The 17,073-nt window shown below is 42.1% G+C and overlaps 2 protein-coding genes across 2 annotated transcripts; both read right to left on the bottom strand.

The window, feature by feature from the left end:
• Positions 1–597: 597 nt before the first annotated feature.
• Positions 598–11,334, bottom strand: uroc1 (urocanate hydratase 1). The gene is made up of 19 exons (XM_084061159.1): positions 10,770–11,334; positions 10,073–10,203; positions 9,506–9,599; positions 9,328–9,387; positions 8,349–8,477; positions 8,156–8,217; positions 7,961–8,027; positions 7,148–7,291; positions 6,469–6,557; positions 5,460–5,522; positions 4,963–5,142; positions 4,760–4,857; positions 4,080–4,152; positions 3,585–3,774; positions 3,399–3,497; positions 3,186–3,285; positions 2,310–2,391; positions 2,036–2,135; positions 598–1,022 (listed from the first exon to the last, which is right to left on the bottom strand). The coding sequence occupies exons 1-19, from the start codon at positions 10,893–10,895 to the stop codon at positions 879–881; spliced, it is 2,031 nt and encodes a 676-aa protein (XP_083917285.1). The 5' UTR covers positions 10,896–11,334; the 3' UTR covers positions 598–878.
• Positions 11,335–11,525: 191 nt separating this feature from the next.
• On the bottom strand, positions 11,526–15,507 carry chchd4b (coiled-coil-helix-coiled-coil-helix domain containing 4b). Its single transcript, XM_084061170.1, has 3 exons — positions 15,312–15,507; positions 14,283–14,381; positions 11,526–13,289 (listed from the first exon to the last, which is right to left on the bottom strand). The coding sequence occupies exons 1-3, from the start codon at positions 15,331–15,333 to the stop codon at positions 12,907–12,909; spliced, it is 504 nt and encodes a 167-aa protein (XP_083917296.1). The 5' UTR covers positions 15,334–15,507; the 3' UTR covers positions 11,526–12,906.
• Between the last annotated feature and the right edge of the window lie 1,566 nt (positions 15,508–17,073).

Consider the following 17,073-nt stretch of genomic DNA (forward strand, 5'->3'; position numbering starts at 1 on the left):
TTAACTTCTCCAACTACCTTACAGGTTTTCAATGAATGGACATGTCTGGAGCCTGGACAAGGCACGACAATCTATTAGATGTATGCAATGTATGGTAACATCCATTTTTATATGGAAAAGGGCTTGGATCAAGTAGTCGTATTGCATTCAGGTCTAACAGCTGACTGGTCTACTGGTTCTACTGCTGTGTTGCTATATTGCTTAAAGGATCACATCACCCATTTCCAACCTATATCTTTGTGTAATTGATGCCACCATTTTCTGTCTATTCAATCTGTGTCTCAGAGAAGGGCTGTGGATAGTTCAGTAACCTGCCTACAGTGACATCATCATCGGATCATTTCAAATAAGATTTCAGAAACATTTTTTAAAATGAATGCAAGAACAACAGCTTCTATTTCAGCATGCTAACTTTCCAGGAAGAGAAAGGGTGTAATTTCTATTATCTTGAAATCCCCATCAATGATGTCATAGGTAGGCAGGTTTCTGTCTGTCCACAGACCCCAATGAGACGCAGAGCCAGTAGACAGAAATTGTGGCATCTTATTATGAGCATTAGTGAGGACCAATCATATGAAGACAAGGTTTTTTAAATCTCTCCTCAAGACTAATTTCTTTTCTCTAGCTTTTAATGTCGTTTGAGTCTATGTCTTCATATCTTGTTTCATGTTTTTGTTTATTTTTGCACGTCCTGTGACTATGTTGTTGCACAGGCCTGTTCTATGTACAGCACTTTGGTCAATTTCGACTGTTCTAAATGTGCTATATAAATGAAGCTTGACTTGATTTGATTTGAAGATTGAAAAGGGGTGAAGTTCTCCTTTAATTCATGCTCCATAATATGTTGAAGCATACATCAGGCTTATACTGTGCTTTGGCTAGCCCTGCAGAGCTCGGTCCACCACATGCTCATCGTCCTGCGCAGTGAAGGGCATGGTGACACGCAGCTGCCTGTTCTCCTCCATGGTACGCTGCATGGTCTCATAGGCGTTAGCGTTCCCAGACCAACAGCGACGAGCCACCTGCAGCACATAGTAAAAAAGAGATTATAGCCTGTTAATTTCTAAGTAAACAATCCCACTCACGCAGTAAAATACTCTGTGTTAATTACATGTCTTCATGGCTTGGATCAGTGATCAGTGAGTGAACCTGTTTGATATGCATTAGGCCACGGTCGGACCCCCGTTTGATATCATCTCTGGGACCCCAATCTATGTAACAAACCTCAGTGTTGATATAATGGGTCCATTGTTTTCCATTTATACACTCTCTAAATTACAGACATTTAACCATCCAACCATATCAATCATTTAGCTGGGGACCCCCTGGAACACCCTCCAATGACCCCATGTTCTGTACGTAATCCTACGGGCTGGGGCGCCACCTGTCAGCAAGGAGTGTTGCGGGGGGGGGGGGGGGGGGTGGGGGTACTAGGACGAAGGCCCTAAGTCCTCCCGGTGGGGGCTCCTCACTGGTAGGTGAGTCAGTAGGATACAACAGCAGACACAACACAGAAATGTGTGTGGGGAGGAATCAATAGGCTCTATGCACAGCAGCCATATTGGAAAGAAATTGGGCCTCTTCCTTACTTCCTTCACAGGTTTTGCCAATGATACTAATGAAGGCTTTGTTCCATTTAGTGTAGCACAGTGGTTCTCAAACCTTTTAATTTCAAGGACCCCCATAACTCTGAGAGTTATGCACCTTTTAGGTGCCATTTGGAACCCCCTCAAGGAACCATGAGGGTCCCTGGACCACACTTTGAGACCCACTGGTGTAACAGAGTGTTTCCAGCGAGCCAGAATGCACAATATCAGCACCCTGACTCTGTTTGACCAGAATGGAACAGAGCCTTCATTCGTATCATTGGTAACACCTGTCAAAATGGCTGCTGTGCATAAAGCCTATTGGCAACGAATAAATTGGGGAAAAAACCCAAAAAAAAACCATGTTAAGAAGCAGTCTTTAGGTTGAACTCCAAAAAGTACCCCCTGCCCCCTCTCTCTCTTTCTTTCTCTCTCTCTCTCTCTCTCACCCCATTAGAGACATCCCAGTTGAGCATCACACGGGCGCGCTTTGCAGCGTCCTCCGAGCCGTCGAGAAGCAGACCAAAGCCTCCATTCATCACCTCTCCCCTAGTCAGAGATTGGATCGGAAAGGACAAACATGCCGACTTAACCAATGGACGGAAAAAGAATGAGATCTCGACGCCACACACATAAACACATCCCAAATAGATCACCAGAGGCAGTTATAACAGCTGACCTTTTATGAATGGCTAGTTTATTTGGAGGGCAGGATCACCTTACCAGCCAACGCCGCCACCGTTGTGCAGGGACACCCACGTGGCACCCCTGAACGCATCGCCAACAAAGTTTTGGACAGCCATGTCTGTAAAGGGGGGAGGTGTATGGATTTTCACAAAATCCATGTTTTATTTTACGAACTGTACATGCAACAAAGGCACAAACCCCATCAAATGGTCAATTTGGTTACATTTGTACACTCTCAGAGTTAAGTGAACACTGAGGATTTTACTGTGTATATTGTAGAATAGACCTGGCCTGTGGAGCCATTAGGCATTTTTTCCCACATCACTTTTAGAGTTGATGATCGGCACTTTCATTCAGTACTAGTGATGATGTGACATTTGAGGGATATATACAACAATAGTCGTTGCTGTCAGGCAAAAACTCCATTTTGACGCCTTTTCATTTTCCCCCCATAAATCAGGGCCATTGAACACCCTTACGTCTGTGTGTTGGTAAACAAAATATTGAACCAATGAAAAGTATTAAAAAGTGCTTCTGACAAAACCAGCTAACTCCATTGGATCCTCAAACTTTCTGCTAAACCAGCTAACTCCACCAAAGGGGGGTGGAGTTAGCTGGTTTTGCTGACTCCAGGCTCCACCCCTTTTTGACCTCCAACCTGAGCTTGGAGGTCCATTCAGCTGTTCTTATCACTGATGAACAAAACCTCCTAACTCCACTTTCTTTTCCTGAAAAATGACCATTTTGGAGTTAGCTGGTTTCTGCCCAACAGCAGAGATATATTATTCACAGTAAAATCCTAACTGTTAATTTAACTCCGAAGAGTGTACAAACTGGAGCCAAATGGACCCTTATTTGGTTCCATTTGTACACTCTTCTGAGTTCAATTCAGGATGTTACTGTGTACAGTACCTGCACAGAAGGCGGATCCATCGTACACATTGGAGGTCTCTCTGAACGGACTATCTGTCCCACTGACGTCATGATGGTCCCGGCTGATAACTACAGGAGCCTGAACACAACAGCATTGTTACTTACATCTTTAAAATATATTTAAAACACCTGCAAGCATTTATATAAATTCAAAAGACTGTTTCTAATAAGCAATGTACTGTATCCTCTTACTGAAACTGTGCCATCAGCTATAGCTTGGTTAATAGCCAGGGCGATGCAGACTCTGCCTTTCTGGTCTGAATAGAGGATTCTGGCTTGGGATCCTACCACCTACACATAAAGAACAAACAGATGAAATTAAAGGACACGTCTGGGTAAACATATCTCTTACGTTGAACTGCTGAGACACCTACTCACCATCTGGTGTTTTCCAGCCTCTCTGATCCAGCGGATGTTGTCATTGTGCTGCTGTCGGACGCGCTCAGTCACATTGGCACTAATCTCCTCCAGGACAGAGGCAGCAATCTCATCGGTTATGGCCAGGTCTTGTGGGTCGCCAGAGGTACAGACCCAGCGAAAAGGCCCAAAGCCCAGAGAGAAAATGTCTCTGTTGAAGAAGTCAGTGTCAGGGCCAGTCCACACCAATGCAAGTCCTTGCAACTGCCATTGGGGATAATGGTTGCAAGTAGTTGCATGTTGCAAGGAGTTGCATTGGATTTGGTGTGGACTGGCCTTAAGAGAGGGATCACATACAATTCTATTAGAAGAAAGAAACATCTTGATCTTGTTTGCAACATATCTCATAAATGAAAAGATGTTCTCAATGACGTTCCTACTTAGGGCTAAAAGTTATTGTATCGTCTAGTTCAACCTTACTTTCCATGAAATCCTAATAGACATACTGTATCTCACCCCATAATGTCCTGGACATAAGATGGGTAACGGAACTCTGTTTCTCCACCGTCATCCTTTCCTACATCGGCTCCTGGAGAAAGAAAAAAGGTAAATGCTTGCAAGCTTATTGATAAACCTGCCAAGGACTGGAATTTTCCTTCTATCACTGGTGTGTGTGTGTGTGTGTGTGTGTGTGTGTGTGTGTGTGTGTGTGTGTGTGTGTGTGTGTGTGTGTGTGTGTGTGTGTGTGTGTGTGTGTGTGTGTGTGTGTGCTTACTCATTTACAGACTTTAACATGAACTTGAATTTTGAATATTATTTTGATTCAAGCATTTTGCTATTTTACTAGCATTACAGCTCGAGTTCTCAGCCTTTTCTGAGCACTGAACCTCAGAACTTTAATTGCAGCTTAATTGATAGGCTACAACTGTAGTGAACAATTTCCAAATTTCAGTCTCACTTTAGGCTCACATTGTTATTACAATTATACATATATTTTATATATATATGTAAAAAAAAATAGAAACTCCTATTTTCCTCACAATCTTGTGAACCCCTGCAGCAGCAAGTGTGTGTGTGTGTGTGTGTGTGTGTGTGTGTGTGTGTGTGTGTGTGTGTGTGTGTGTGTGTGTGCGTGTGCGTGTGCGTGTGCGTGTGCGTGTGTGTGTGTGCGTGTGCGCGCGTGCGTGTACACCCACCAGCTCTCTGAGCCTCCAACAGGAAGGCATTGCCATAGTCCCAGAAGAACATGCCTGCATCTGTCAGCTTGTTGATGGCATTGACCTGTCTGCGAAGGCTGAGAGTTTTGCAAAACACCAAATTATTCATCTTATTATGTCCCCCATCCCTCCACCCCTCCATCTCTTACAGAGACTGTAAGATAATGTGTCATCTTTCTGACCTCTCGTGGACCACAGAGCGGAACCGGTTGGGATCGGTGCTCATGAGCTGGCTGGCCTGGCTGAAGCTGAGCTGGGCTGGGTAGTAGCCTCCACTGAACGGGTTGTGAAGGGAGGTCTGGTCTGACCCCAGGTCCACGAGGAGATCGCCTGTCCTCTCGTATTCTAGTGCCAGTCTCTCCCTGGCAGGGATAAACAAGGGTGAGAAAGAGAGCAGAACAAGCGAGGTAATGTCATTGAATATTATTGCCGGTGGTATGTCCAAAGCGAAAATAGCCGATATACAAGCTCACAGCGCGTCGCATCACAATGAATTGTGAGCTTGTAGATCGGCTATTTTCGCTACTTTTGCGTGATACGAAGATATTTTAACATAACAAGTTAAAATATGGAGATACAAGGTTTCTGCCCGACAGCGACAATAAGATTATCTTATGGTTCCTGCCTCCTTATAAGCCACAGACCTGAAGCAGGATGTGTGTATTCACCTCTCACTCACCATAGATCTACAACGTTGCCATGGTAACCCAGACTGAGTGGAGTCTTGGAGCTCCTGGCCTCTCTGGAAGACACAAAATCATTTTTGGTCCAGTTGTTTTCATGACTCATGCTTTGCTGCCTCTTTGCTAGGGAGTAAGAGGTATTTATCACACTCACCAACCGCAGACACTGATTCACAGGTCAATCTGCCATCGTGCAGGGTTGTAAAAACAGTAAACATAGCTGTAAGTTCTAAACGTTTATGTTGTATAACTAAGAGCACACACACACACACACACACACACACACACACACACACACACACACACACGCACACGCACACGCACACACACACACACACACACACACACACACACACACACACACACACACACACAGGATTTTCGATGTACCTTAGGCCAGTGTTTATCAACCTTTTTGGTGCCAAGGCACACCTGGCATAGCCAAAATATCCCAGGGCACACCTAGAATTTAGCGGCTGGCCCTGGGTGCATCTCTTCTTTGCTGGTGGAGCTCTCATCATCTTGTAGTAATAATACTGAGTGCCAAAGCATGTACCCTGTGCCCCTTTTATACAGTACCAGGTAGGACAACATATTTGCATTCCTATGGGTGATGGTCGCTACACTGAATGGCCGTATCGATTGACGGACAATCACCGCTATTGTTCTCGAGGGGCTGGGTTCACACTTTCTTCAAACGTCACGGCACACCTCAGCAGTACTCGCGGCCCAAAATTGGGCCCTTTGCCAGGGTTGATAAACACTGCCTTAGGCTATAATTGTAATAACAATGTGAGTCTAAAGTGAGACTGAAATTTGGAAATTGTTCACTACAGTTGTAGCCTACCAATTAAGCTGCAATTAAAGTTCTGAGGTTCAGTGCTCAGAGAAGGTTGAGAACTCGAGCTGTAATGCTGGTAAAATAGCAAAATGCTTGAATCAAAATAATATTCAAATGTCATGCTCATGTTAAAGTCTGTAAATGAATAAGCAGTTTTGACTTACCGAATGCTCTTAATGCAATCGTCCAAGCTACTGGTCACCTCCATTAACCAGCCTTGCTCATGTCGCTTTCTAAGAGGAGCCTCGTCCACCTATAGATGATCCAATTCAGACAATAATAGAAAATTATTCCCCCCATTCCTTTGTGTAACTTAGAAGTCAGTGTTGATCATATCGCTGCTGTTGGGTGGATACTTTGTACGTTCGAAACTGACATGTGCTCTAATGGATCCACTGTAGTTATTACTTAGTCACATGCTCTTGTTAATTGATTGATTGATTGAATACTTTATTAGCAGGATTGTTAACAGTAATGGTAGTACAGTCAAATGTTATGCTAAAAAGATAACAATACTTTTCATTGGTTCAATATTTATAGAACCCAGAGCCTTAACCACCCTCAAGTATTTCACTTTCACTTTAAAACATTTCAAAAATAGCTGATCTACAAGCTCACAATGCGTTGTGAGCTTGTATATAAGCTATTTTTGCTACTTTCGTGTGACACTGTAGTGTGACTAAGTAAAGTAGGCCATTCATTTACGAACAAATCAAAAAAGTTTAAATATGGACATAAGGGGTGTCTGCCCGACAGTGACAATATTCACAATGGAGTCAATGTTGTAAGAGCTTTGTGTGAATGTAGTCAATTAGTAAGAAGGGACTATAAGAAAGAACACACCTCTGCTATGACTCCTATACAACCAGCAATGACAGCAGCTTTGGCCTGAGCTCCGCTCATTCCTCCAAGCCCAGAAGTCACGAATACACGACCACTCAAGTCCCCAGAACCCAGGTACCTCCTTCCTGCATTCAGCACTGTCAGCTGTGTAGAAATAATTCAGAGATATACATAATAAACACAAATGCAAAAAGAAATGACAAAACTAAAGAGTATGTAGGAAAAGTAATCATTTTGTGAGAAATAAGTTGGTTGAAATCTATCATAAACCCCATGGAAAGTATCATGGAAATTCCAATGCATGTTTAATGGCACTAGTGAAATGAATCAATATAGATTAATACACAAATTCCTCTTGGTGTGGTTTAATTAAACCCTATATAGTAAAGTTGAGTTGGCTCTGTACTTTTTTTCCCCTCTACACAAAACATGACGGGTTGTGAGCTTGTAAATCGGCTATTTTCAGAAGGTTTTCTCCCCAGAATAGGGATGCTATGCTTCATGTGGTTAACGTTTGCAAGCAAGGGAGAGCATGTCTTGACACATGGGAGTGCCTCAGTCTCTCAGAGGGTTGGAGAGGTTACAAGAGTCTTTAAGGGCATTTCATCCGTACATAAGACTCTATTGTTAATGACCTAGCTCAACTGAAAAGAATGCACATAAGAGAAAGAGTCCATTCACTAGACAAAGGATTTCTGTCTCCAAAAAGCAACACATTGAAAATTCCAGCAAAGCCAGGTGCAATGACTATAACTTTTCATCGAGAAAGACATTCTGGTGAATGCTGTGCAGTTTTATCATTGTTTTACAAACCACGGTGCCATGAACAATGCCTTGAGGACCAATGTAGCAGTAACTTCCAGCTGTCATCTGACCATACCTAGGAATGGACAGAAAAAACATAATAAAGTCAGCAATACCCCTCACATATTTTGCATTGAAATGGGTACCAAATAGTGGAAAAGGTTAATGACTCACAAACAATTTAATACCATATTCAAAACTTACATTGATACACCAAGGGCAAACATTTTTTCATACTGGTCTCTGGAGGAGTAATTTGGAATAACCTGATAAAAGTAACGAGGGAAAATATATTACATACATATTATATAAAATGTATTAAAAGTGTGATTGAATTGTAATGCCTGTTCATTAAGCTAATTATGGCTTAATGTGGTTACATTGGCTTTTCCGTTACCATGCCATTGGTGATGATAGCACGTGGTGAAGAGGGCAGGCTGGGGAACAGGCCCATGGGATGCCCACTGTACATGACCAGAGTCTGCTCTTCTGTCATCTCACTCAAGTAGTGCATCACAAGCCGGAACTGCCCCGATTCACACACAGACACACACACACACACGCACACACACACAAACACACAAGATAGTACATTTAACCCATTAAAACAGGGAAAGCATCTGTGTGATTTTAGATATTAGCCACTTTAACCATTATTTTATACTTTGGCTATTAATAAAAAGCAGATATACAAGCTCATAGCGCGTCACTTTGTGCCGCACTATGAGCTTGTAGATCTGCTATTTTTGAAAAGTTGTGAAAATGTGTGCATTCGAATATATATTTTTTGGGCCCCGACGGTTGGCGTAACCCTCTGGGCACCTAAGCTGGTTATCCAGCCTGACAGCGTGTCGTAGGTTCGACTCCCGATCCCTACGGCCTTTGCTGCATGTCACTCCCCATCTCTCCCCCCATTTCCTGTCAGCCTACTGTCCTTTCAATAGAGGCATAAAAGCCAAAAAAGAATACATATATTTTTAAAGATATTTATTTTTACTCAAATCTTTGCTCTTGGGTGTTTCTGGAACCGAATATTTTGAGAAAGGGGTCGGCGGCCAAATACAAAGTCCTTGGCTTGACATGAAAAAGTTTGAGAACCACTGATATAGCAACATACGTTTTTTCAGAAAACTAACATTTTTAGAATCTGCCTCAGGTCTAAATGGGTTAAGATGGTCTGTTTTATCTCCATGCTATGAATTGCATATAGACAGTCTCTACCAAGGGACCACAATGGACAGCCTTCAGGCTTTATTGTGTTTATCCTTTTTAATCTGTGTGTACATGTATTTTTATGCATGAACACAAATTTGCAATACACATTTCAATCAGTCAATCGAACTCTGAACCACAGCACCACATCACTGGGGACTCACCTGGGCCCAGTTACTGAACACCTGTCCATTCCCTCCGTAGGTGACAAGCTCCTGAGGAAACTGTGAGATAAAGATAAAGAAGGTTGTTAAAGCTGTAATATAGATGGTGATTGAACTTGTGGATTTAGGACACTTAAGTAAGCTAACACTGAGGCATCAAGCTGCATTTAATGCTCACCTGGGCAACTGCTGGGTCCAGGTTGTTCATTATCATGAGCATGATGGAGGCTGCTTGACGTGTGCGACATGGATACTGATCTATTGGGTAGGCTCTAAAGACACAAGAAGAAACACATATTGTAGCCCGTCATAAAGCAAAAAAACACACAATAATGAAAGGGCAGAACAATATGCATGGTTTCGCATTAAAATGGGGTCGTTAACAATTTATGTCGCTATAAAAAGTGGGGCTGTAACATTTTGTTGGTGCATTAAAGTTTAATGTACACCAGAAGGCACTGGTGAACCATAATGATTGACTAATGACTTGCTCCAAGTCAGTGAATGAACGATTACATCTTGGCTCAGAAACAGATTGGATGCTTTAAAACATTTCTCAACCACTTTCTGGGCATTAAAATGGGCCATTAGGTTAGGGTTATTAATAATGCTTCTGTGTCCCATGCAGGCTTCTACCTTCACAATTGCAGTTCTGTTCTAGTATCAGTCTGACAGATACCGCAGTGGTTACACGGCTACAGACTAAAGCCAATTAGGATATGAGGAGGGGATCAAGGTGCGTCACCTCATGCGCATGGCCGGGCAGAAGCGGTACATGTAGATATGTCCATATTGCCGCAGCTCTTGAACAAATTCAGCTGCTACTGTTGCATGGTGGGATGAAGGGATGTAACGCAGGGCATTCTTTAACGCCAGCTAGAGGCAAGAGAAGTGGGGATTAATGGTGCAGATCAAAACAACAAACAATTAAATTGCATGAGGCTCCCGATTTATGTAGCCTATTCCCCTTTCAATTCTGTTCTCCTTCCTAATCTTACTGCTGAGCACTACCTGTATCTCGCTTAATTATTGACTGTGGCCTTTGCTCTGAGTTTGGGTAAACAGTTGACAACCTCAGAGGATAATCTATTTTTTAGCTCTCGTAAGACAGTAGAAACGACCCCATAGTCAGGACAAAGAGCCAAGCATGACACAGTAAGGTCAATCTTGCTTCCACACATGACTGACATCCTTCAAAATCAATTCATATTAAAAGTTCCTCTTGATCTGTCTCTCACCCAACACATTCTATGATGACATTTTCCAGACACAGACAGGTGACAACTCATTGTGTCATTGTCACTTTTGATCATTTTTCCGATTGTGGACCTACTGAAGCAGTTATCCCATCTTTTTTTTCTTTACAATTTCTCTTGGCTGTTTAGAATAAAATATATACTAAACAAATTATACATTGTGCTCGTCTACTGGGATATACTCACCCTCTCCTCCACTGGAGTGAGGTTTGGTGTCCGGACAGGTGCATGAGGCATACTGGGATCTCTACCACGATTAGGAGGCAAAGGATCCACCGGCAAACCGCTGCATATCTCCTTTAATGTAGACATTTTGTTGTATGTGCGGTTACAAACTTGTTTCTAGATCCGGATAGACAAAGATGACTGTAGTGATGAGCTGGCAGCTAGAAGCTTCACCGCAGGCGACTGATTGACTTGTAGAAAGAAAGACCCCTCTGCGGGACGGTTTCCTGGGATGTTCTGAGGCTGGAGGTCGCTCAGTTCCAGATGACTTCATTGGCTCTTTAACTTTCGTTGCCCTCCACAATCCACCAATGGCAAGCCACAGGTATAAAAGAGTGTTTGGTAATTATTGATTCCTGAGGCAACTTGATGCAACGTACACCATAGACAAACATTGTCACAAACCCCTGACCTCTGAGGCTTAGACATGCAGCCCGGTTAAACAAAAACCTTTGAACAGATTGACGTTACTGTACATAAACACATCTCATAACCACACACATGCTGAATTTAAAACATCAAAACGGAGACGGAAAAGATGAACACTTCCATACAAAGCCACTGCAGTACAGGCGGCTTTGCATTTGATTCTGATATTGTGGTACTGATATTACTAGCTTACCTTGTATAGATCTGTAAACGTCATGACAGCATACAATCATTATTTCAAAGTTAGGCAAGATTGCCGTACAAGAATTTAGATATTTTATTTCTGCCACTTCAGCTTTAGATGATTCGGTTAATCTTTTTGCAAGCAAATGATGTACACTTTAATCCACAATAACAACGAGCTGTTGAACAATGTCAATGACATAAACAGTCCAGTTGAGGTTAACCTCGCGAGCCAGTGGACGTAAGCAAGCATCTGTGTCAGTGATAAGTTGACAAGAGAATTTGTGGAAACTTCTCAATGGGGTTGAACATGACCACAGAAAAAGTAATGCCAGTAACAAAAAAAGAATGTTTGTGAACATTTTAACAGTAATATTACAGCTTGGAAGGTTGTAATGGAAAAGGCCACAGAAAGGAGCACGGTTAACACACAAGGAGAAAATAGGAAAATAATTTAGGTTACTATAATAATATATCTCACACATACACATACAGTACATACCGGTATGCTATATTATTATACATATTTTATATGCTCTATGGTATCCATATAGCCACGAGGCCGACAACTCTTGACAAGTTATTCATGATCTGTTACAAAGCAGGCAACACATCGTATGCCTGTATTTAGGCCAGGTGTTGGACATCAAGGCAAGAATCAAGAAGATAAAACATCCACATACTGTTTGAAGCTACAAAAACGTTCTTTATTACTGGCGCAACGTTTCAACCTTTTAGGTCTTCATTTTGCCAGTAATAAAGTACGTTTTTGGCTGTCTTCAAACAGTGTGCGTATGTTTTATCTTCAGGTTGAGCCATTTTAAAGTACATTTAACCAATCTATGACTAGACTTCTAATAACGTTTATGCTCACATTTATACTTCCTTCCTTGTTGGAACATTGTTTTCATGACTATTTCTTTGTCCTTCTGTGCTTAACCTGGTTTCTTTGAAACACACAGCTGTAATCGGTTTGGACAAGCTTGCATAGTACTGTTGAGTTACTGCTAGATCCCTAGAATAAAGTTCTTTATTCTAGCTAAATCTCAGGAGGTGTAGAATACCTCAACCAAATCCTTAACCCAACCACACCAAAAGTAGACCTAAACATGAACTACTAACAGTGCCTAACAATTTTTGATTGGTCATTTTGGTCGACCCAGCTCTAACCATTTTCAACAGGTCATCTGCACAGGGGGTCAAAGTTGAAGAAGTTTGAACTTTGACCAGCACACGCGTGGCGGCAAGAGCCGCCCAAGGTAGCATCAACACTCGCTATGCACGCTCATCACATGTTGCCTGCTGCCTGGGATGCCAGGTGAATGAAAGTACTTTCGCGATAGGATAGAAAAGCAGCAGCACTATACAGGAGTAGCCAGGGATCAGGGTTGGGAATCACTGCACTATGTTAAACATATATAAATTAATTGCTCTTTATGACAACTCTTGTGGATTTCAATCTACCTATCAATAATAGGTGTTATTATTAGCTTTCCCCCGAACTTTCTGAGACAGGTGTCGTTGGGTCAGCGTGGGCTGACGGAGGGGTAGGATTAGAGTCTTGTACAGGGTTAGAGGAAGGGTTAGGGGTTGGAGTTTCTCCGGGGATAGAGTCCGGTGTGGGTTGCTCGTTTTCAGTAGAACCCTGTGGTGGCTCCTTCTCGTCGTCCTGAGGGTAGAGCTCAGGGTAGCGTTGAAGGCAATCCTGCATGACCTTGAACTGCTCCAGGCAGTCAGAGCCCTTCACTTCCTCTTTGCTGTAGTGGAAGCAGGAGAAGGCTTCCTTGAATTCGGTCCCACAGGGACCACTAGCCATCCCGCCTAAGCAGGGGCAGTTCCAGTTGATCTCGCCACCGGGAAGAATCAGACCTACAGTGAGAGAAAGTGTAGTTTCATAGAGGTTTAATGTTTACTCTGGATCTCAACTAAGTTCAGGGACTGTGCTATTGATTGATAGTAGCCTTAGATAAAGACTCTCGTAGATGTATTTTATTGATTTTTACATTTTTTATCTCTACGAGAGTATTATGATAATAATATAGTCCCCACACTTTATTTGTCACAGTATGTTTGTCCTCTGCATTTTACCCATCCTATAACAACTAGGAGCAGTGAGCAGCCTTTGTGCGGCGCTCTGGAAGCAATTAGGGGTTAAGAGTCTTGCTCAGGGACACATTGCTGGCCTGAGCTGGAATCGTACCTGGGACAATCAGGGCCTCTGGCTCCCCAGGCGGGCTCACTAACCACTCAGCTATGGCCGCCCCGCTATTGGCTACAACCCCCCCAGATTGCCATGGAATGTCAGCTCCAAAGCCTGTACTTCTCCAAACATGTACAAATGCAAAATATAAGGTGCTTACACGCGTGCCCCAAATGTTAACTCGGGGTGTGTTTGTGCAATGTATTACCGTAGTCCATAATTTTCAATAAAGAAGTGTTTTAATCCCGCCTGTGGCCGAACGCCATTTTTTCTATTTTTGAAAGATATTTGTTGAAAAATATGGACTATTACGTTTGGAGAAGTACGGCAATCTGGGGAGGTGGTAGCTAAGACTCTCGTAGAGATAAAACATAAAATCGATAAAATACATCTACGAGAGTCTTTATCTAAGGCTAGATTGATAGCATGCTGGCATCTGCATATTATGACAACCAGACCAATTTTCTCAAGTTTTCAAATATTTCCCCCCAAAACTTGGGGGCGTAGCCAAATACATAATTTTGGGGGTCCGTGACATGAAAACGTTTTGAGTAGGCCTACCACTGATACAGCAACATAGGTTTTTCAGAAAACTGTTAGGATTTAGAAAAGGTTTGTAGAATGGGCCTCATGTCTTAATGGGTTTATGTGGAGCTTCCCACCTCGCTCTTCATAAGGGTCGTTTGGATCCTCCTCCACAAGCTCAGCGTTGCTCGGTGCTTCATGGTCCTCCTTCGTGACAAAGATGATTCGGTCCTTACCTGTTGAGTGAAATGAAGAATAGTAATGTTGTTTAAGTAACAATATTCATTCGTCTGTCAAATGGCTGCCACCCTGGAGACATTTGGCATTACAATGGTGAACACCGATATGAAAATATGTGATGCACTGTGGCCTTTCTTGTTGACATTTATAGATAGATGTAGATGTGTAGATAGATAGAAGTACAAAAACATGTTTCAGCTGTCTGCACACACATTTCAGAGCACCAATATTTCAGTAATTTGTAATATACATTTTGTAACCTTGTCATACTAAATGTATGCGGCTGCCTCAACTCCTACAATTACAAGTGCTTGTCAGGGTGGGGGTCCCCAGTTCATAATAAATATGATTATTTAGGGGGTTCCCCAGTTCAAATATGATTATTCTGGGGGGTCCCCAGTTCAAATATGATTATTTAGGGGGTCCCCAGTTCAAATATGATTATTCTGGGGGGTCGTGGCCTGACAAGTTAGAGAACCACTGCTCTAGGACAGAGGCAGCCTTGGATCAAGACTATCATAGATGTATTTTAATGAGTGTGACACTTACTTTTGTATCAATGCAAATCTCAAAATCGAAGTCACTCTCTTCCATTCAAAAGAAAGGACGAGCTTGCTTAGGTTGTGTGTGTCTCAATTGTCAATCTTAAATTATCAGTATTTTTTACATTTAAAAGTGCTTGCTCATGTACTTTTATTAGGGTATATAAATACTGCATTACTTTTGCATTCAGTCTGAATTAAGTAACGTTAGCCACCCTAATTCCTAGCCTTGGATCAGGACTATAATAGATGTATTTCATCAACATTGATATGACATTTTTATATCTCTAAAACCGATCAAATACATTTATGATAGTCTTGATCCAAGGCTACATAGACCCTGACATGCAGGACACCGTTAGCTCCATTAAACAGCATGGTTACCTTCCTCCCTGACCGAGGGCATTGTTTTATCACGTTGTGACGGGTTTATTCCACCCTTTAGTATCACTGTAACCGCTCACAACCCGCAGGTCCAGTCTCGTAACGTCCCAATGCCGTTATTTCAATATTAAACTTATGATAATGCAGTTCGTTTGTTTCACAACTATCCTTGAAGAGCTCGTTCATCAACCCACGATCATCACTGAGACTGCTCAAGAACCTAGACGTTACGTGATGACGTCATCACGCACACGCAAGATGGACCCTTTAGGAGCCCCTTTCAGGTCCTGATTAAAAATGTCATAAAAAGGTACTGTAGTGCAGTGGTGGAAAAAGTACTCAAATCTTTTTACACAAGTGAAAGTATCAATACTGCAATGTAGAAATACTTCGTTACAAGTAAAAGTCCGGAATTCAAAGTGTACTTGAGTAAAAGTACAAAGTATTGTTATCAAAATGTGCTTAAAGTACCAAAAGTAGAAAGTACTCATTATGCAGAAAGTCCCATTTCACAAGATTTCAGCATCATGTATAAATATCTTTTGAAAATAGCAGATCTACAAGCTCACAATGTGCATTCATTAATGTGAGCTTGTAGGTCGGCTATTTTTAAATGGCCGAAATCTATATATGGCTTAAGTGGTATTTAATGTATGTTTTGTAATAACAATCAAAATACAAAGTAACTAGTAACTAAAGTTTTCAAATAATTGTAGTGGAGTAAAAGTACAATATTTGCCTCTGAGATTTAGTGGAGTAGAAGTAAAAGTATTGAAAAAATGTACTTAATTAAGTACAGCACTTGAGTAATGTACTTAGTTTACTTTCCACCACTGTGCAGTGCAGTGTTCAATTCGCTGACGAAAAGTTCTGAAAACAACACGTTAACTAAATAGGTGAGTACATGGTCAATGTATACTATTGCATAATGGCCATTTTTTAAATGGAAATATGTCAATAATTGCCCTGTTCCTTGTACCCAGATGTGGTGCAGTAGCTCTACCCCCTGGTTATAAACGGTACTGGCACTGGCCAGTGTACTAAGAATGATATACTAACATTAGACACGTCCTCTATATTAAAATTGGCTTAAGGGACTAAGGGAGGACCGGCCGGGGGCCACGGCCATGTTACTCTGACTCAGACATAACCATAAACAAACAAACCCATATACAGACAGGACCACGACCATGTCACTAGACTCTATCTTTCAGACGGAAAAAAAAGCCTGAGTACCAAGGCTACTCTGACTCAGACTAACCCTATGCACCCATATATAGGCATGTCATGTCACTAGACATAACCATAAACAAACCCGATATGCACATATTGACATATATGGAGATCCGGTTGTCCAGAGCCACAGATCCGACTGCTATGCACAATATATATATATATATGGGCATGCCAATATGGCCACAAAAGGGACACAGGTAGACAGATAGAGATCTCCATATATATGGGCACAAAAGGGACACAGAGAGACGGGTACTCCGACAAAGCCCCCGACACTATGACTCAGACATATCAGTCGAGGTGTGAGGGCTCCTGTGTCATCCAACTGCCTTAAGTTATTAATCAATTACTGGTCTCACTCTCACCCAATTACTAATTAGAGTCAAGTAATCCATAACCTACAGATGCAGGCTCTTCAGAAAGCTTCAGACTACTTCTCTTCATCACACTCATGCACACACCTTTAATGTACTGATCTATACAGTGGTTAGCACTTGATAATGGCAGTAATACCATCCGAGTGCCT

This window comes from Gymnoscopelus microlampas (assembly GCF_963454915.1).
Source record: "Gymnoscopelus microlampas genome assembly, chromosome: 7".
Classification (NCBI taxonomy): Eukaryota; Metazoa; Chordata; class Actinopteri; order Myctophiformes; family Myctophidae; genus Gymnoscopelus; species Gymnoscopelus microlampas.